This window comes from Rhynchophorus ferrugineus, unplaced genomic scaffold, assembly GCF_030347505.1.
Source record: "Rhynchophorus ferrugineus isolate W39M unplaced genomic scaffold, kcgeb_rfMv2 rfM2, whole genome shotgun sequence".
Classification (NCBI taxonomy): domain Eukaryota; kingdom Metazoa; phylum Arthropoda; class Insecta; order Coleoptera; family Curculionidae; genus Rhynchophorus; species Rhynchophorus ferrugineus.
In genome coordinates this window covers 4,811,364-4,826,571 of record NW_027472581.1, presented here as the reverse complement: position 1 = coordinate 4,826,571, position 15,208 = coordinate 4,811,364, and the positions used below count along the sequence as shown (strand labels likewise).

General features: G+C 32.0%; 1 protein-coding gene across 1 annotated transcript in view; it reads right to left on the bottom strand.

Moving 5' to 3' along the window:
• Positions 1-563: 563 nt before the first annotated feature.
• LOC143190434 (uncharacterized) overlaps positions 564-15,208 on the bottom strand; it is a 209,021-nt gene continuing 194,376 nt past the window's right edge. The window contains exon 6 of the mRNA XM_076394706.1: positions 564-990. Coding sequence (XP_076250821.1) covers positions 959-990 — 32 coding nt within the window. The 3' untranslated portion in view covers positions 564-958. The remainder of the gene's footprint in view (positions 991-15,208) is intronic.

Below are 15,208 nucleotides of genomic sequence, written 5' to 3'. Positions count from 1 at the left end.
GGGGTCGGAAGACTAAAATACCGTACAGTACATGCAAAATCCTCATTTGCAATGTCTACCAAGACGAAACAAAAAAAATGTCCAGACTGTAAAAATAATGATTTAATGTCAAAATAAAATTAATATTATCATCATAGTTATCCCACCTGGTCTGAAACGTAATTTTTGTGGCAAGGTTCCAGAAAGGTTAAATAAGAGAATAATCTTCAGAGTAATTAACTTGATATATAGTGAAAATTGTTGCCAAAATAATTCTCAGTTTGATGTTCCATTGTAATTTAATTTGTTTACAGTGTTTTGTTCATTTTTTGTTCATTTTCATCATGTATTTTGCCAATTTTATACTACATGCTTAAGAACTACTGTAAATTGTCCAGGAAATATATTTTTCAAAAAAAATGTAAAGCATGTGTTGTATTCTCAACATTCAAATCTATCTTAGCTGAAGTTTGTGAATGCTAGTATCTTGGGATCACTGCTGAATATGTTCTACATTACATATGTCTCAATAACTGCAAAAAAAAACGTTGTTGGAACATTTCTAATAAAATAAAACCAACCACTAATAATAATAACTTTATTAATAAAAATCATATTTACATTTTATACATATGTCATAGTACGTACGGATTACTAAATAAAACCATCTATGTAAAAATATAAATAGTAAAATTTCGATAACAAAAAATATTATAAATAAAACTTAACTAGATAAAATGACTATTGTCTGCCTGCACCCACGGACTCGAGATTGTCATTGTAACAAAAAAAGGGAGGGGAGGGGAAGTCATATAGTCCGCCAGTTCAGACTCACCGACGTCCATTTTGTTTAAAAAACGATCGATTCGGCGTGATCACTAAAGCCTCACAGTTAACGATGGACGGACATTTAGTACGTACAGCCTTTTATATTTTAATGAAACGCATCCATTTTCTTTTGAACATGGGATGGGGAGTATCAGCCTTTACGCGTCGATCCGTTCGGCTTTCCTGTAACAAAAGAAAAAATCGTTACATATTTACGAATAGAACAAGGTTCGTGTTATTTTAAGTTAAATATCTCTAATTAAAAAATAAACGTCATTGAAATTAAAATGAACTGGAGCATGATGCAAGCATTCTCTAGCACGATCAAGGTTATCAATACCGATTGATCAAAATCCCCAATAGTCCAAGTCAGATTCCCCAAATTGGAGAAAAATTTGTTTATTCCCCATCAATGCTCGTCAAAATGGTTTGATGAATTTGCAGAGGAAATATTACGAAATATAAAAGATCGCTAAAATTAAATCGCTTAGTAATAACGGACATAATTTTTCATAAAAATCCGCAATGGCACACACAACAGGCGCATTTTCATCTTGTTTAAAATTTTCCAAATTTTCTCCAAGTTTTAATCTATTATATATTTCGTCTAAATCTACAATAAATAGTTTTAAATAAATCTAGTTTTCTATAAATTCATTCCAATATTAATTATACATATTGTGTATTGCTCACGAATTATGCTTCGTGGTTACAAAACTCATAAACTTTCTTGTTATAGTTGTGACAATAATTAATTACTACACATAAAACTTTTAATTAAGTTGAAGAAAGGTACAAGTAGATACAGAGATTTTGATAATAAAAATATCATAATTTATTATTTGATCATACAATATACGTTAGTGTAATAAGCTACTATGAGTTGTACATTTCACTAGTATTTCCACATAAGAAAACTATATAAGAAAATAGCTAGTAGTTCAGAAATGTGTTCTTTTTAATAAAAAATTAGCTTATATAAATGAAATTTAAAGCTATATATATATATTTCTTTATTTCAAAAACAATATTAAATAATACTTATATTTCTAAAATTATTTCCGGGGATATATATCACAACTACCTTTGAAGAAATAGTTTCCATATCCCCCACTTTCAAAGAATTAAAGTCGTATTATGTCTCCGCTATGTAAGTCACGGCATATAAAAATATTGGAAGATGCAGTGATGTTTAAAGAGCATTTTGATAATTATTCTCGTTCTATAATTGTACATGTGGGCATACCAATGAAACAAAAACGACGAAATTACAGTTTATAAATAACATATTGTTCTAATATTATTTTTTCCTCAATAATTTTTATATACATGTTTTGGTATCCTTTTTACCAATTAGGGTTTATATGGTATGTGGGCTCCAAATCAAGGACATCGGTATTAAATCAACCAACCAATTTAGATATCATCCCAGAAAACATCCGGTCTTACACAGCCTAGTTACTGGCATGACTAGGATAATTGTCCTTGTCAGATTTTGTACTTTTTCCTAAGGACAATCACAATTATAAATAATCACAAACATGAATTTACGACCATGCCCGAGCAGGATACGAATCCGCGACTATCGTAATAGCAAGAAGACCGTCCGGTCGCATTTACTATTGCACCAACCAAGTGGGTTGCCTTCATAATTATTTATCATTGCTTACCATACAAACATATTGAAACTATAACTGACTTTATTGCGTGATAATTAATCATTATTGTCATTTGTGTGCGATTTACTTATTCTGTATTTATCTGTATTTCCCTTTTTTCCTAATCGTTATTACTACATTTATAATTCAAATGTCAATAATGTTTCATCTAAGACAATATCATTCATTACATGAGTTATTATTACCTTTGTTTTAAATTCGATTTTATGACTTATGATTTTATGAAGTAACTTTACGGTTTAAACAATACGACAAATACAATAAGCTTCGTGGAAGGGTGATTATGAAACTATTTATAACTTATACAAAGCATGACAGACCTGGATTAATGATTAGAAGAATATAGTATAGTGTATAAATCATCATTTAAATTGTTTCCTTCAAACGGCTGGGTTTATATATGGACCAATTCTGCGATCCGGTCTGCTTGTTTCCTACAGTTAAACATGGAGTAGCTTCGGTTATGATATGAGAGGCAATATTATAGTAATCAGAGAGTCCCCTTATTCACATCACTTGCTGGATAACTCCGAATGATGAAGTTCTTACTATATGGATATTGCTGCTAAACGATATCATATTCTAAGATGCTAATGGTCCCATATACACTGTCAGGTTCAGTATTCTATAAAAGAACCTCATAATATCATCAAACCCCTTCCGTCGCCAGCACAATCCCATCCAAACATAATTGAACTATGATGGGGAGTTTTAGAGCATAGAGCAAAGAGTAGATTTCCATCTTCAACATCATTGAAGCGATTTGTTGATATTTTGATATAAGAATGGGACAACATTTCATTGGAAACGAATCAAACACTCTCCAAATCTATTCCTGAAAGAATTGCAGCTGTCTTAAAAGTAAATTTGTAGCTCTCAATTAATAAATATATATCACTACATAGTATAAAACGAAGTCGCCTTTTCTGTCCCTATATCCCTATGTGCGCTTAAATCTTTAAAACTACGCAACGGATTTTGATGCGGTTTTTTTCAATAGATAGAGTGATTCAAGAGGAAGGTTTATATGTATAATATATGCATAATATACTAAGGCAACATTGCTAATTTTAGAGGTTTCTAACGTGATGTCGTAAATTAACCTATTTTTTTAGGCTTATTTAGCAATTAGCAAAAACGCTGCCTAACCCTACGAGTTAGATCAAATTAATGTACTACAGTATTGTACATCATAAAAAGGTCTACAAAAAAGTCCGCGATGGTATATGTTTATCTTTTAGGGATAACCCACATTAACCATTTTTATTGTTTACTTTTTACTTGAGAAAATGGCTTATTTACGAAGCTATTTTAAGCAATACGGCATTAATCCTTATCGAATTAAGTACTTTAAATACAGTGTGCAATTAATATAGATCAATATGGTTCCTTACAGCATGTAAATTAAATAAATATTTTGGAGATATTACAAATTTAAAATTTGCGTTTAAAAATGTGTAATGTAATAAAAATTGTATGAATTTAGATATTCCAAAGATAGCAGGAAACCTTCATAGTAAGTATAGGGGAAGAGGAATTGTTTTACTCCAAATTTAATGCGTGCAGGCCAAGGGCAGTAATGAATGAACCAAAAATACTGGATCGATTTTAATCATGTTTTCATTGAGTGACATAGGCATATATATTTTATGCCCGTGCAAAGTCGGAGCGGGCCGCTATGTTTTTATATACAACGTTCATATTTTTTCTGTAGTGTATTTAATTTAGTATCAGCATTGCACCCGTGCGAAGCCGGGGCGGGTCGCTAGTTGTATATATTTCAGGTATTCCCATAATACAGCCATTAATATCAAATTAGTGTTAGAGGAACAACTTTTATTATTTTCGAAACGATAACTAAGAAATAAAGGTGTTAAGGGTGTAAGGGTAGATTGAATATAGTTTTTGATAAAAAAAAACGAATCTTACAAGGAAAGGATCGGTTGATAATAGTTATGGAGTGAAATCAAACAGTTCTCGTTGTTTCAGATAACATTAAAAAATAATCAAAATGGTGTTGTTAAATAGAAAAGTTACAGGTGACATGTTACATATATCTAAAGTGAAATTTAATTTAAAAGAACCATTTAAAACCGAAATGATCTTTTAATTACTGTTAGATGATATAATAGCAGCTGTTGCCCAAAACGAGCGCATACCAATACCGGCCCGCATCTCTGCGGCTTCGATTACTTCCATCCAGTCGTGGCCGCAGGACGGTAGCTGCGTGATTGCATGGCCAACTACCGTCCGCCGGTAATTATACGTTGTCCCGCGACGCTCTTCTTTTGTTTTGGGGATTTAATTTGGAAGAAGATTGAAGCTGCACGAGAGGTGAATGTTGATACGGCTGGCCATCGCCGAAATTGAGGAACGGCATGACTGGGGGCGGTGAATTTGCCTCCTAAATTGGCGGGCGATCGTTGCGAAATTTAAATTGCCTATTTTGATAAAAACATTCCTCGTTACTTTATGATAGATCCGAAAAACCGAAAAAGAAATCTATAATAAGTGGCAAACTATAATTAATACTGAAATATTTAAAATATATAATTTTAAAAATGTGAAATGTGTTAAATAAAATCATCTTTTCCTTTCATCACTTTAATTTTCTTTTGTTAGCTATGAACGTTTACTTAAGAAACTACATAAAGAATATTTACATGGGACAATACAACTAAGATTCAAATCAAAAAGAATATACACCAGACGCTCGATAACGTGAACACTCAACAATGAATACACTACGTTAATGTAAACATATAAATTTATATTTTCGTCAGTTAAGACATACCAGGTGTACTGGGAAATCAATACCGGTTTTTTTTTCAAAAAAACTAGATAGTTTTAAAAAAAATGGAAACATTTATTTATTCAATGTATTGGCGATTTGATTCTCTACATATTGCCCATCTTTCAGGCAATTCATGGATGCCATTCCAAAATAACTATTTGTCCTTTGAACAAAACCATATATCGAGCCATTTTCTAACTTCTTCGAAATTGGCAAAGTACAGCTCTGCATAGAGGCAAGGTCTGAAAAGTACAGCGGATGCTATAATATTTCCCATCCAAGTGCTTTCAACCCTTCCTTGGCCGGTTTTGCTTTATGATATGACGCGTTATCGTGATGCAAAATCACTTTACCGCATCTTTGGGACCATTCTGGTTTCACCGGGTTTCAATAGTTTGTTATACACCACCCCACTATGGTCTCACCAAACATAATAATCATGATTTTTTGCGCACTCAAAGGGTACTCAAAATAAATTCACTTTTCATTATCCGTCATTATCGTCCGTCACATTCGAATCAGCATTTCACAGGCATTTTTTAATTTTTCATTGGCCTGTCCATCAATTGATGTGGCACCAATCTCCCCCTCTCTTGGATAATCAAAATCAAGCTTAACATCTTTAAATCGTATTTGTTAAGATGTTGGAGAATTGCAATGCTATATTCAACTGCATTCAGTGGTAATTCCTTTATCCAATAAAATTTTTGAAGATAATTAAAAACCACGGATTACTTTTTCATACAGCTAATAATATAATTATTTCAAACAAAAAAATATCTTTTGTTTTTTTATATGTTAAACATATAAAACACAAAATAGTCTCTGGATTTGTACATGCACTTTTCAGGATGACAGACTGACAATTTTCAGATGTACCTGTTGGTTTTAGAGAATTATTCTTTTGTCGCTACTGAAGTTATGATATATTGGTAGATATTTTATTTTAAAATGAATAGTAAATAATCTAAAAACTACATTAGAAGAAAATGGATTCATTAATTCAGAATATTATTAAGAAATCAATCGAATTCTTCAAGAAGAATTCTAAGAAGATGTAGCACAGCTATATTTTACCAGAAATAAGTATAATATAGTAAGACAAGAAATATAATTTAAAAGTAATATCATAATAGTGAGTCTAGTAAAAAGTGACAGTAAGAGGATGATATGTCTGGATTATACGATGGACAATAATCTACCATAATATAGATAAACTATAACACATTTTTTCATTTCATAACTCTGTTTCTTTTTATGAAAAGCAATTTGATGATTGTTTTTTGTCTTTATTAATAGCTTTGAGTGGAAACTGGTGTTAAAATGGAATAAAGTGAAATTCAAAATATGTAGCAGGAACGAATAACTAGAGAAGCAAGAGAAGAATATTGAAAATAGAAAATTATTATTTTAAATACACAATACCCAGGGCAAAAGGAAACAAAAAGAGAATCACCGTTAATATTTGGAGTAGAGATGGAAAATATGTAATCACCAGGGAACAAAATCTTAAAAATAATTTTTAAAATGGGAATAGAAATGTTGAACAGATATGATCAAAAAGATGAGAAAAAATACAAGAGATTGCGAAAAGATATATCATCATCATGCTCATTTACAGACTTATAGTGATATTGCTCCATTATATTCCACCTGTCGGTTTTGATCTCAACACCAGCTGTCAAAGAACGATTTGAAGAACCGAAAAATTCGAAAACAAACACTTGTTGGACAAAAACCCAGCTAAAATCCTCGAAAATCAGATACTTCAGATCAGTTGACGAATGAACTGCAAAACTTTAGGTACTATGGAAAAGAACAAACCGTTTCAGCGTCAAGGGTTCATTGATCGTCAGGCAAAAGAAATTTTTTTGAGTGTGCATTGAGCAGCTAGTGATGTTATGTGTTTCTGACTACCACAGTTCGGGACCAATAAACCCAAGTGCAGAAAAAGAGAAATTGAATTAAGGCATAGAGACGACAAATAAAAAAGAGTATGGATGGAAACAACAGCGCGAAAAAATTATAAAAATGGAGTAGTAAATTAGTACTCTGTATTCAATTGTTGGGGGATTACTGTGAATGAATATCTCGATGTCCTCAATGTTGAAGATCTTACTATGAGCAGCATATTGCTACCAAATACTGCAAGATTCCAAAATCATAATGCGGCCATACATATAGCAAAACAATTTTCAATCTTGGTTTGGGAAGCGTCGGAACATATTCCCTGGCCGCAGGTAAACAAATGGAACCCTTTCACACTCACCGACATGTCGGTATCGTGTCGTTGCCGGCAACGGCATGGTGGCAGAAAGCAATCTCTCCACTCATGTCGACGCTGATTTTGATTATGTACAGAGATATTTTTATAACACTAATTGAATTAGTAGAATCAAAGTCTTCTATATGGGACAATACTAGTGAAAATTACAAAAAAAAAATACGGTGCCGTGTCGGTGCCGTGTTGGTGTCGTGCCGTGTAGGTGTCGCGCCAGTAGATGTGAAAACACCCCTACATTGGCAACCATTATCCGCGAAAAAATGCAACTGCTTTAAAAGCAAATCGCGGCGCAGCTATTTATTAATAAATAAAAATCAGATATATGTCAGGTGTTCATACTATTTTGTACATTCCCTGTATTTTGCTTTTTTTCGCCTTTTATTTATAACTAATAGTGTTAACATCTTTCCAAAGCAAATTAAATATCGATAATCGCCATAACAACTAAATTTAAAACCTCACGACAGAGCCGTTTCGTCGAAAACAAAAGAAAAAATCGTCACGTCTTCCGTTCGTTTCTCGCCCCGGTATATTGATTTTCACGCGTTTTTCACGAGGACGACAAATTGCCAGTCATTACGGACTGACGAATTTATCAAATCTGACGCGTCCTCGTTACCCGTCCCAAGGCCCACTAGATTTACCGGGAATCATCTCGTGCCTCCAACCATTTTAATAACCAGTCGCCGCTTTTTTCTCGACCTTGCCGGGTTAACATTATTGCTTTAATCTAAAAACAAATACTTTTAAATTACCTCGGTGTATTTTCGTGCTCAAATGGGTTACACTACCGGAATGGGATGATACTTTTTTGATTAGATTAATTTAATCTTAGAGTCTATTTACCATAAAATGAATAATGAAGTTTTTGCTTATAACTTTCTATAGGAACACGGTTATTTATATTTTGTTATAGTAATAGTGATTTTTATTAACCTTCTATAGGGTGCGCGGTACCTCAGAGCAATAGTACTTTCAATAATGATACTATAATGTGCAAAACCAAGAAACAAATGGAGATAAACCTGATAAATAAACTGGATATTGAAAGAATTCGACATCTTGATGGGTAAAATTATGATTTCTTCGGTAAATGTAGTTTTTTCAACAAGTTTCTCATCAAATTATTTTAACCGGAAGTAAAAGCTAAGTGTAGATACTAAAAAATACTAACATAATACTAATATGATATAAACATTAAATGCTTACATATTTACGATATCCACTGGCGAAAATCTAAAATATCAATGTAAATAAATGTTAAACAAGCTAACTAAAATGTTAAATTCGATTTCTTTGACATTTCTCTATATAATACACAGTTTTCCATTTATTACCATTGAGCTATACAGTGGCTGTATCAGCTAAACATTGATGGCTCAATTTTGGATTTTCGACATTATTTATTGTTATTGTTTGATCAGTAGAAATGTGCTGCTGTTGAAGTCCATTTAAAACATTTTTACAAACTTATGGCGATGTTTCAAAGATATAGAAGTAGTTGTATTATTGTATACTGCAAAGAGTAACAAGAAGGTCCGAAGACAATGAGTTGTAACACTTATCGAACGAGAACCCAGTTCAAACTTTGAAGTAACTTCCATGCAACTTTGCAGTTAATGAACTAACTGCTTACAGATGTTTTCCCGCTATAGAAAAGATCAAAAAGGACTACCCTTTCGAACCGAGTCAACAATTTCATGTGTGGCCATTTGATAAAATCTCATTAGTACAATCTCTTTTATAACTTAATTTATTATTACATTTCATTTGTACTTGGATTAATTCACAAGCAAGACGAGTGCGAGAAAAATACTTCAATATGTGTTCCTCAATATGTGTTGCCAATAAAAACAAAGATTTCCAAGGTGTATTGTAATTGGTAATGGATATACTACCACAATCCCAAGTGCAAAAGGCAGTGGGTTAAACCAGAGAAAAGCAAACTATCATCCGAACTGATTAATAGACACAATAGAATGAGATTTAATAATCTCTAGAATAAGCTAGAATAGTTTTTAGAATAAGTTAGGATAGACTTTTAAATAAGTTAGAATAGTATCTAGACTAAGATTTAGATTATAAGTTGTACAGTAGATTACTTATTGAAGTGATTTTCTACAAGTCAGGATAGTTATATTATATAACTGAAATCATATTGTAATACTCATTGCCCACAGGCATATTGTTGACGTTCTAGGAGATTAATAAACAAATTTAAAAAAACTAAGAGTAACATATCCTGGCTCCAGGGAAGTCCCGATATAGATATGTCAGATTTATTTTTATGGGGAATCTTAACCTTAATAATTCCTCCATATTGTAGCAACCAAAACATAAACCGGATTGGAAAACCGTTAAAAATATCAGCTTGGTGTTTAGCTTTCGAAAAATTAGCTTTTATAGGATATTAAGATATTTACTTAAATTACCTGTGTTTAAATATTCTAATTTAATAAGAATGAAACACTTTTAAAAATAATGAATTGTTATTTCATTAAATTTCCATACACAGTGTACTATATTCTCATAGAATATCAATTTTTGCAATATTGAGATCTAAACGCGATTTCCCACATGAACTTCCTAACATATGTACCTCAAGAAACATACCCAAGCTCTTTTGTTTCCTTGACATGCTTGGACAAAGAATCATTATATGACTCCAACAAATACATTGTGATCAGCTCCATTTATATTCATTCCATGTATCAAAATCCAGTATAAGTACATAACTATTTTATCTATATATATTTATGTTCTCTTTTATTCGCATTTTATTATATATAAACTATATCTCTGTATTTTAACATATTATTATAGATTGTAATTGTTAATCCATAAAATTATCATTGTAGTTGTCAAATAACATATATATGTTATTTATATTAAAATAGAAAATATTATATTTTATTAATTTTATACAAAGGTACCTCTGTGAAAATGTTCTTGTTTTTGTCATATGAGAACAATATCATTAACAAAACAGAAGTCTTCGAACATAATTAAAACAAATTATTTTTCTCTCTCCTGATATTTTATTCTATGCTGATTTATTTCTTGCTTTACTGTTCTCATATTGAATTCTATATACATGAATTTGTTGTTTGAGGAATAGTGAATAGGTTTCTAATTATTTGCCTTGTTTCTAATTCATAGATGTTATTGGTGCTTCTCTTGCAGGACAATATGTTTTGGTCGGCTTGAATAACTTGATGTCTCTCATACAGTGTGCACAAATACAGTACCCATTTAAAAAAATCATCAAAATACTATAGAAGAAATCATATATGCACATCACTAATTTATTAACTGATATAATTAAACAATTTATTTCTTCTTGTATTCTTCATGAGAATCCAGCAGCCACTAATATAAATTCTGATAATAAAGATTAAATCAGTGACGATAATTATATCAATAAGTTAATATTTATGTTATAATTAAGTCTTATATATATTCGCATATCACAGATACAAATACAAAAAAAATCATAATGATCTGATATAAAATTCAAAATCAGATACATAATTAATATCCTCTGTTTGTAATTCGAAATATTTTAACATATAATTAATACTGTTATATTAAGACGATTATAAAGCGATAAAAATAACATCGTTAATGTTGTTTTTACAATACCGAAATGGCGTTTCTATCACATTCTCACGTTTTGTCTTTGGCGGATTTTCGGCAAGGCACAACGTCGAGCGTTCTGTGGCGAAAAGTCTAGTTTAAATTTACGATTATTTAATTTTCTCACGCGAGCTCGATTCGCCTAACGTCAAACTTTAAATTTTACGGATTTGCATATTTCTCATATTCTCATTTCAATACTATTTTGTTCGAGGTCCCTATTATAATTCAAACACGTAATCTGCTGAAATTTAAAAAGAGAAATTATTGTAACTCCGAAAGAAATTGGTCTAATATTGTCAAGTATCTAAAAACGTAATTAAATTAATTTTTTTAAGGTCTAAATATAACATTGTTAGAAAGAGCGACATTTTTCACAATTCGGAATGTAATAATATTATCCATCAGAATCAAAGAGAAAATATCCGAGCAAAGTAAAACATATAAAAAATAGAGGGCGTCTATGTATTTCTCAATCCCTGCTATTATTTTTCATAATTTTTTCTTAATATTGTTCTTAAGGGGTAGTACATTTTCAGTGGTACTTGAGATACCTTGTCAACCATCTTGAAACAGCTGCTATATCTTCGAAAATCGTTTATATTATAAGAGAAATTCCTAATAGCATATTCTTAAAATATTAAGATTTGTAAATGGGGAAAAAATTGATATTATCTAAATTTCTAGACTAGTATATACCCTTAATGTCCTCAAGTTTAAAGTTTCAAAGTCAACTTAATAAATGTTTGTTTGGTGGATGTCCCACTAGCGCACTCCACATATAACAGGTTGGGCAAAAGGCCGGTTCCATTATTGCCACTCAGCAGAAACTGCGTCAAAAATATTCTAATCCTCCAGTGCCTCGCAAAACCATAATTTATCGTTTACATGCGAATTTTCGACGGTACGGTACGACAGCAGACAGGCCTCGTTCTGGAAGACAACGGACATCTCGCAACGCTGAAAATGTGGCTCTGGTGCGGGATAGTGTTGCAGAGTCTTCAAAAACATCAATTCGGAGACGTGTTTCTCAGTTAAACATTTCGGCACGCAGTTTAAGGCAAATTTTGAAAACTGATTTGAAAATGTTTCCCCACAAAATTCAATTAGCCCAAATTCCTACCGAGAGATCCTGATCAACTGGTTGAGTACAGTAATACAACCCTAAGGCTGTCTGGTGAAATTGAAGATTTTTCTAATTTTCTTTCTTCTAAATTGATAATGAGCCATGAAGTCCATTTTCTTCTCAGTGGACACATCATTAACAGTTGGTTTTGGGGAACACAAAATTCTCAATTAATTCATGAAACACCATTGCATCCACTAAAAACAACTATATTGTGTGGTATTCATGCATCGGTCCCTATTTTTTTGAAAATGACCAAAGTGTTGCAGTTACTTTTACTGCTGAACGATACCAAGACATGATTCGAAATTTTCTTGTGTTTGAAATGAAAGAGCAAAGACTAGAGGACATATGGTTTCAGCAAGATGGGACCACAGCACACACAGCTCGTTCAACAATTCAATTATTGAATGACGTTTTTCCACGAAAACGAATTTTGCGAAGTGGAGATTTAGTGTGGCCAGCCAAATCTCCGTATTTAACAGCACCAGACTTTTTCTAATTTTCTAATTCTTTGAATAAGCCCCAAACGACTCAACATCTTAAATACAATATTCGTCACGAAACTGAAGAAATTTATGGTGGTGCTGGTGTACCATGTTGCCAAATGTCAGAAAAATTCTTCAAAACATTGGTGATAACAATAGAAATTATGAACCGGAAAACGTTTTAAACTAAAAATCAAATATGAGGCGGCGACATTGCTACATACTAACGTCGTAAACGTTGATGGCATATATCATGTGAACTGCTTTATTGGGCGGGCTATATGTAGTCAGTAAAAATACTAGTGAAATTACGACGTCGAATTTATTGCCAATTGTAGTTTGTAAATTTGTTTGAAAGTCAGACTGTATTTTTCCACCTCATTTTATCCTAGTTAAAAAGAAATACAATATTGTCTGATGCATTCGAATATGTAACCGAAGCAGCCTATGGAATTCGTCCGGTTGCCAAATGTATGCAAATTTCCTCAGAACATTAGAGATTATAAATCGCCAAATGTTTTGGCGTTTTCATTCAGAGTAATCTCAAATATTAAGCAGAGATTTACAATATTGTTTTGATACATCACACATCGCAAAGCCAATAAATAGTCAGGATCAGATGCAGATTGCTTCTCTAATCAGTAACTTCGAACAGGAACGAGATAATGGCCAAACTTGATGCGAAAACATCGCGACGTAGTGACGTCATAAATTTTGATGACGCGAATTCACTGGCCCGGTAAATGCTATATTGCATGAGTCAATCAGTTTCGATCCAAAGAAAAAATTAATTGACAATAGAAATTTACTTCACCAAGATGCAAATTTAAAAACACGTACTACTTATTCTCGCACCTTATATATTACTGCTAAAACAAAAGTTGCTTTAATGCTTTAATAACGCGCCGGTTTTTCAACGGACCTTTCTCCAATTTGAATTTAAAATGGATCCAATTAAATCTGCCGTTACCGAGATCAAACAAGAAAAAGAGACGCGCAGAGTGATATTAGAGCTCCAACCGAACAAAAAAAAATTGAAATAATTTACGACTCGTTCTGTTTATTGATATTTATATATCAATATAAACGTTGCCGGTACTGTTTTTCTGCTAACTTTCGAAAGATGTTAATGAACCCGACCAAAATAGATAAAAACGAATTAGCCAACAAGTGAAATGGTTCGCGAGATGACGAAAAAAATCGAACAGGTTTTTCGATCGGATTCAGAGCATTCCAGTTCAGTAATCTAATTAAACCTACAATATTTATTTTGGTAATAGGAAATGTAATGTTATTTCGGTTCATGTAAATGTATTGTATACAGGAAAAAATAATATGAGCATGAGTATGTATAGTCTGTTCAAAGTTATTTTGTACATACGTCATTTAAATTTGTGACATACAAACTTCGCAATCTTACCGCATCAACTCTGACTTTTAGTTCAGTTCAGTTCAGTTCAGTTTCAAATAAATGAACAAAAATGTTATCAAATATAATTTATTTTTACCTTATAGTACATGTAAAAACTACAGTTAAATATACACACACATTACACATTAAATATACAGCCACAGTAGTTTATATAATATCGTCTAATTCTAAAACGAATTTACAAATTTCGACAGGCAATACATTAAACATCTTGATGACACGTGCAAATTTATATTATTTTTCGTAGAACATCCACATGTTTGAAATCTGTATGCCCACATAGGTTTAATTTTTTTCTTTTATAACAGCAATTTATTAAGTATTACTAATTGTAACTGTTTTCAGTTGACCAATATATTTTCTCATATTTTAACATCATTATTTTGCTTTTTTTTATACGTTCAGCGAAGTTTTACATCCAGTTTCATCCCGAGATACTTAGCGTTGTCGCTATATGAAATGATAGTACTATTTATTATTATTGGCACTTGTACGGTTTGATTATCAGTGAACTGCACTGGCACAGAGTTACTTCCGTTAATTTTTATTTTTCAGGTTTGTGCCCAATTGTTTATATTGTCACTTCCAAATGTCTGGGACATGTTTCAGTCGAACTGATGGGGCATTGATTAAGTTGGTACCTTTTATAATTCCTTTTCTTGGTAGTTTTTGCAGAAACTGTCCTGTTATTAAGTTATAGCTTGGCACTTTCTTTGAATTAATGTTACTAGAAATACTTCTTTCGGCTTGCCTCATTGAATCGTCGAATGTTCACTCTCTATGATCGGCAAAATCCTTTGATTCTCTCGTTTGGTTTGAAGGCTTTCTCTGGATGATTATTAAGTACTTCCGCTTTTTGTAGTTGGTACGTTTAATAATTCCTTTTCTTGGTAACTTTTGACGCAATTGTCCTGTTATTAAGTAATGTTTATTGGATTACTTCTTTCTTCTTCTTCTTTGAT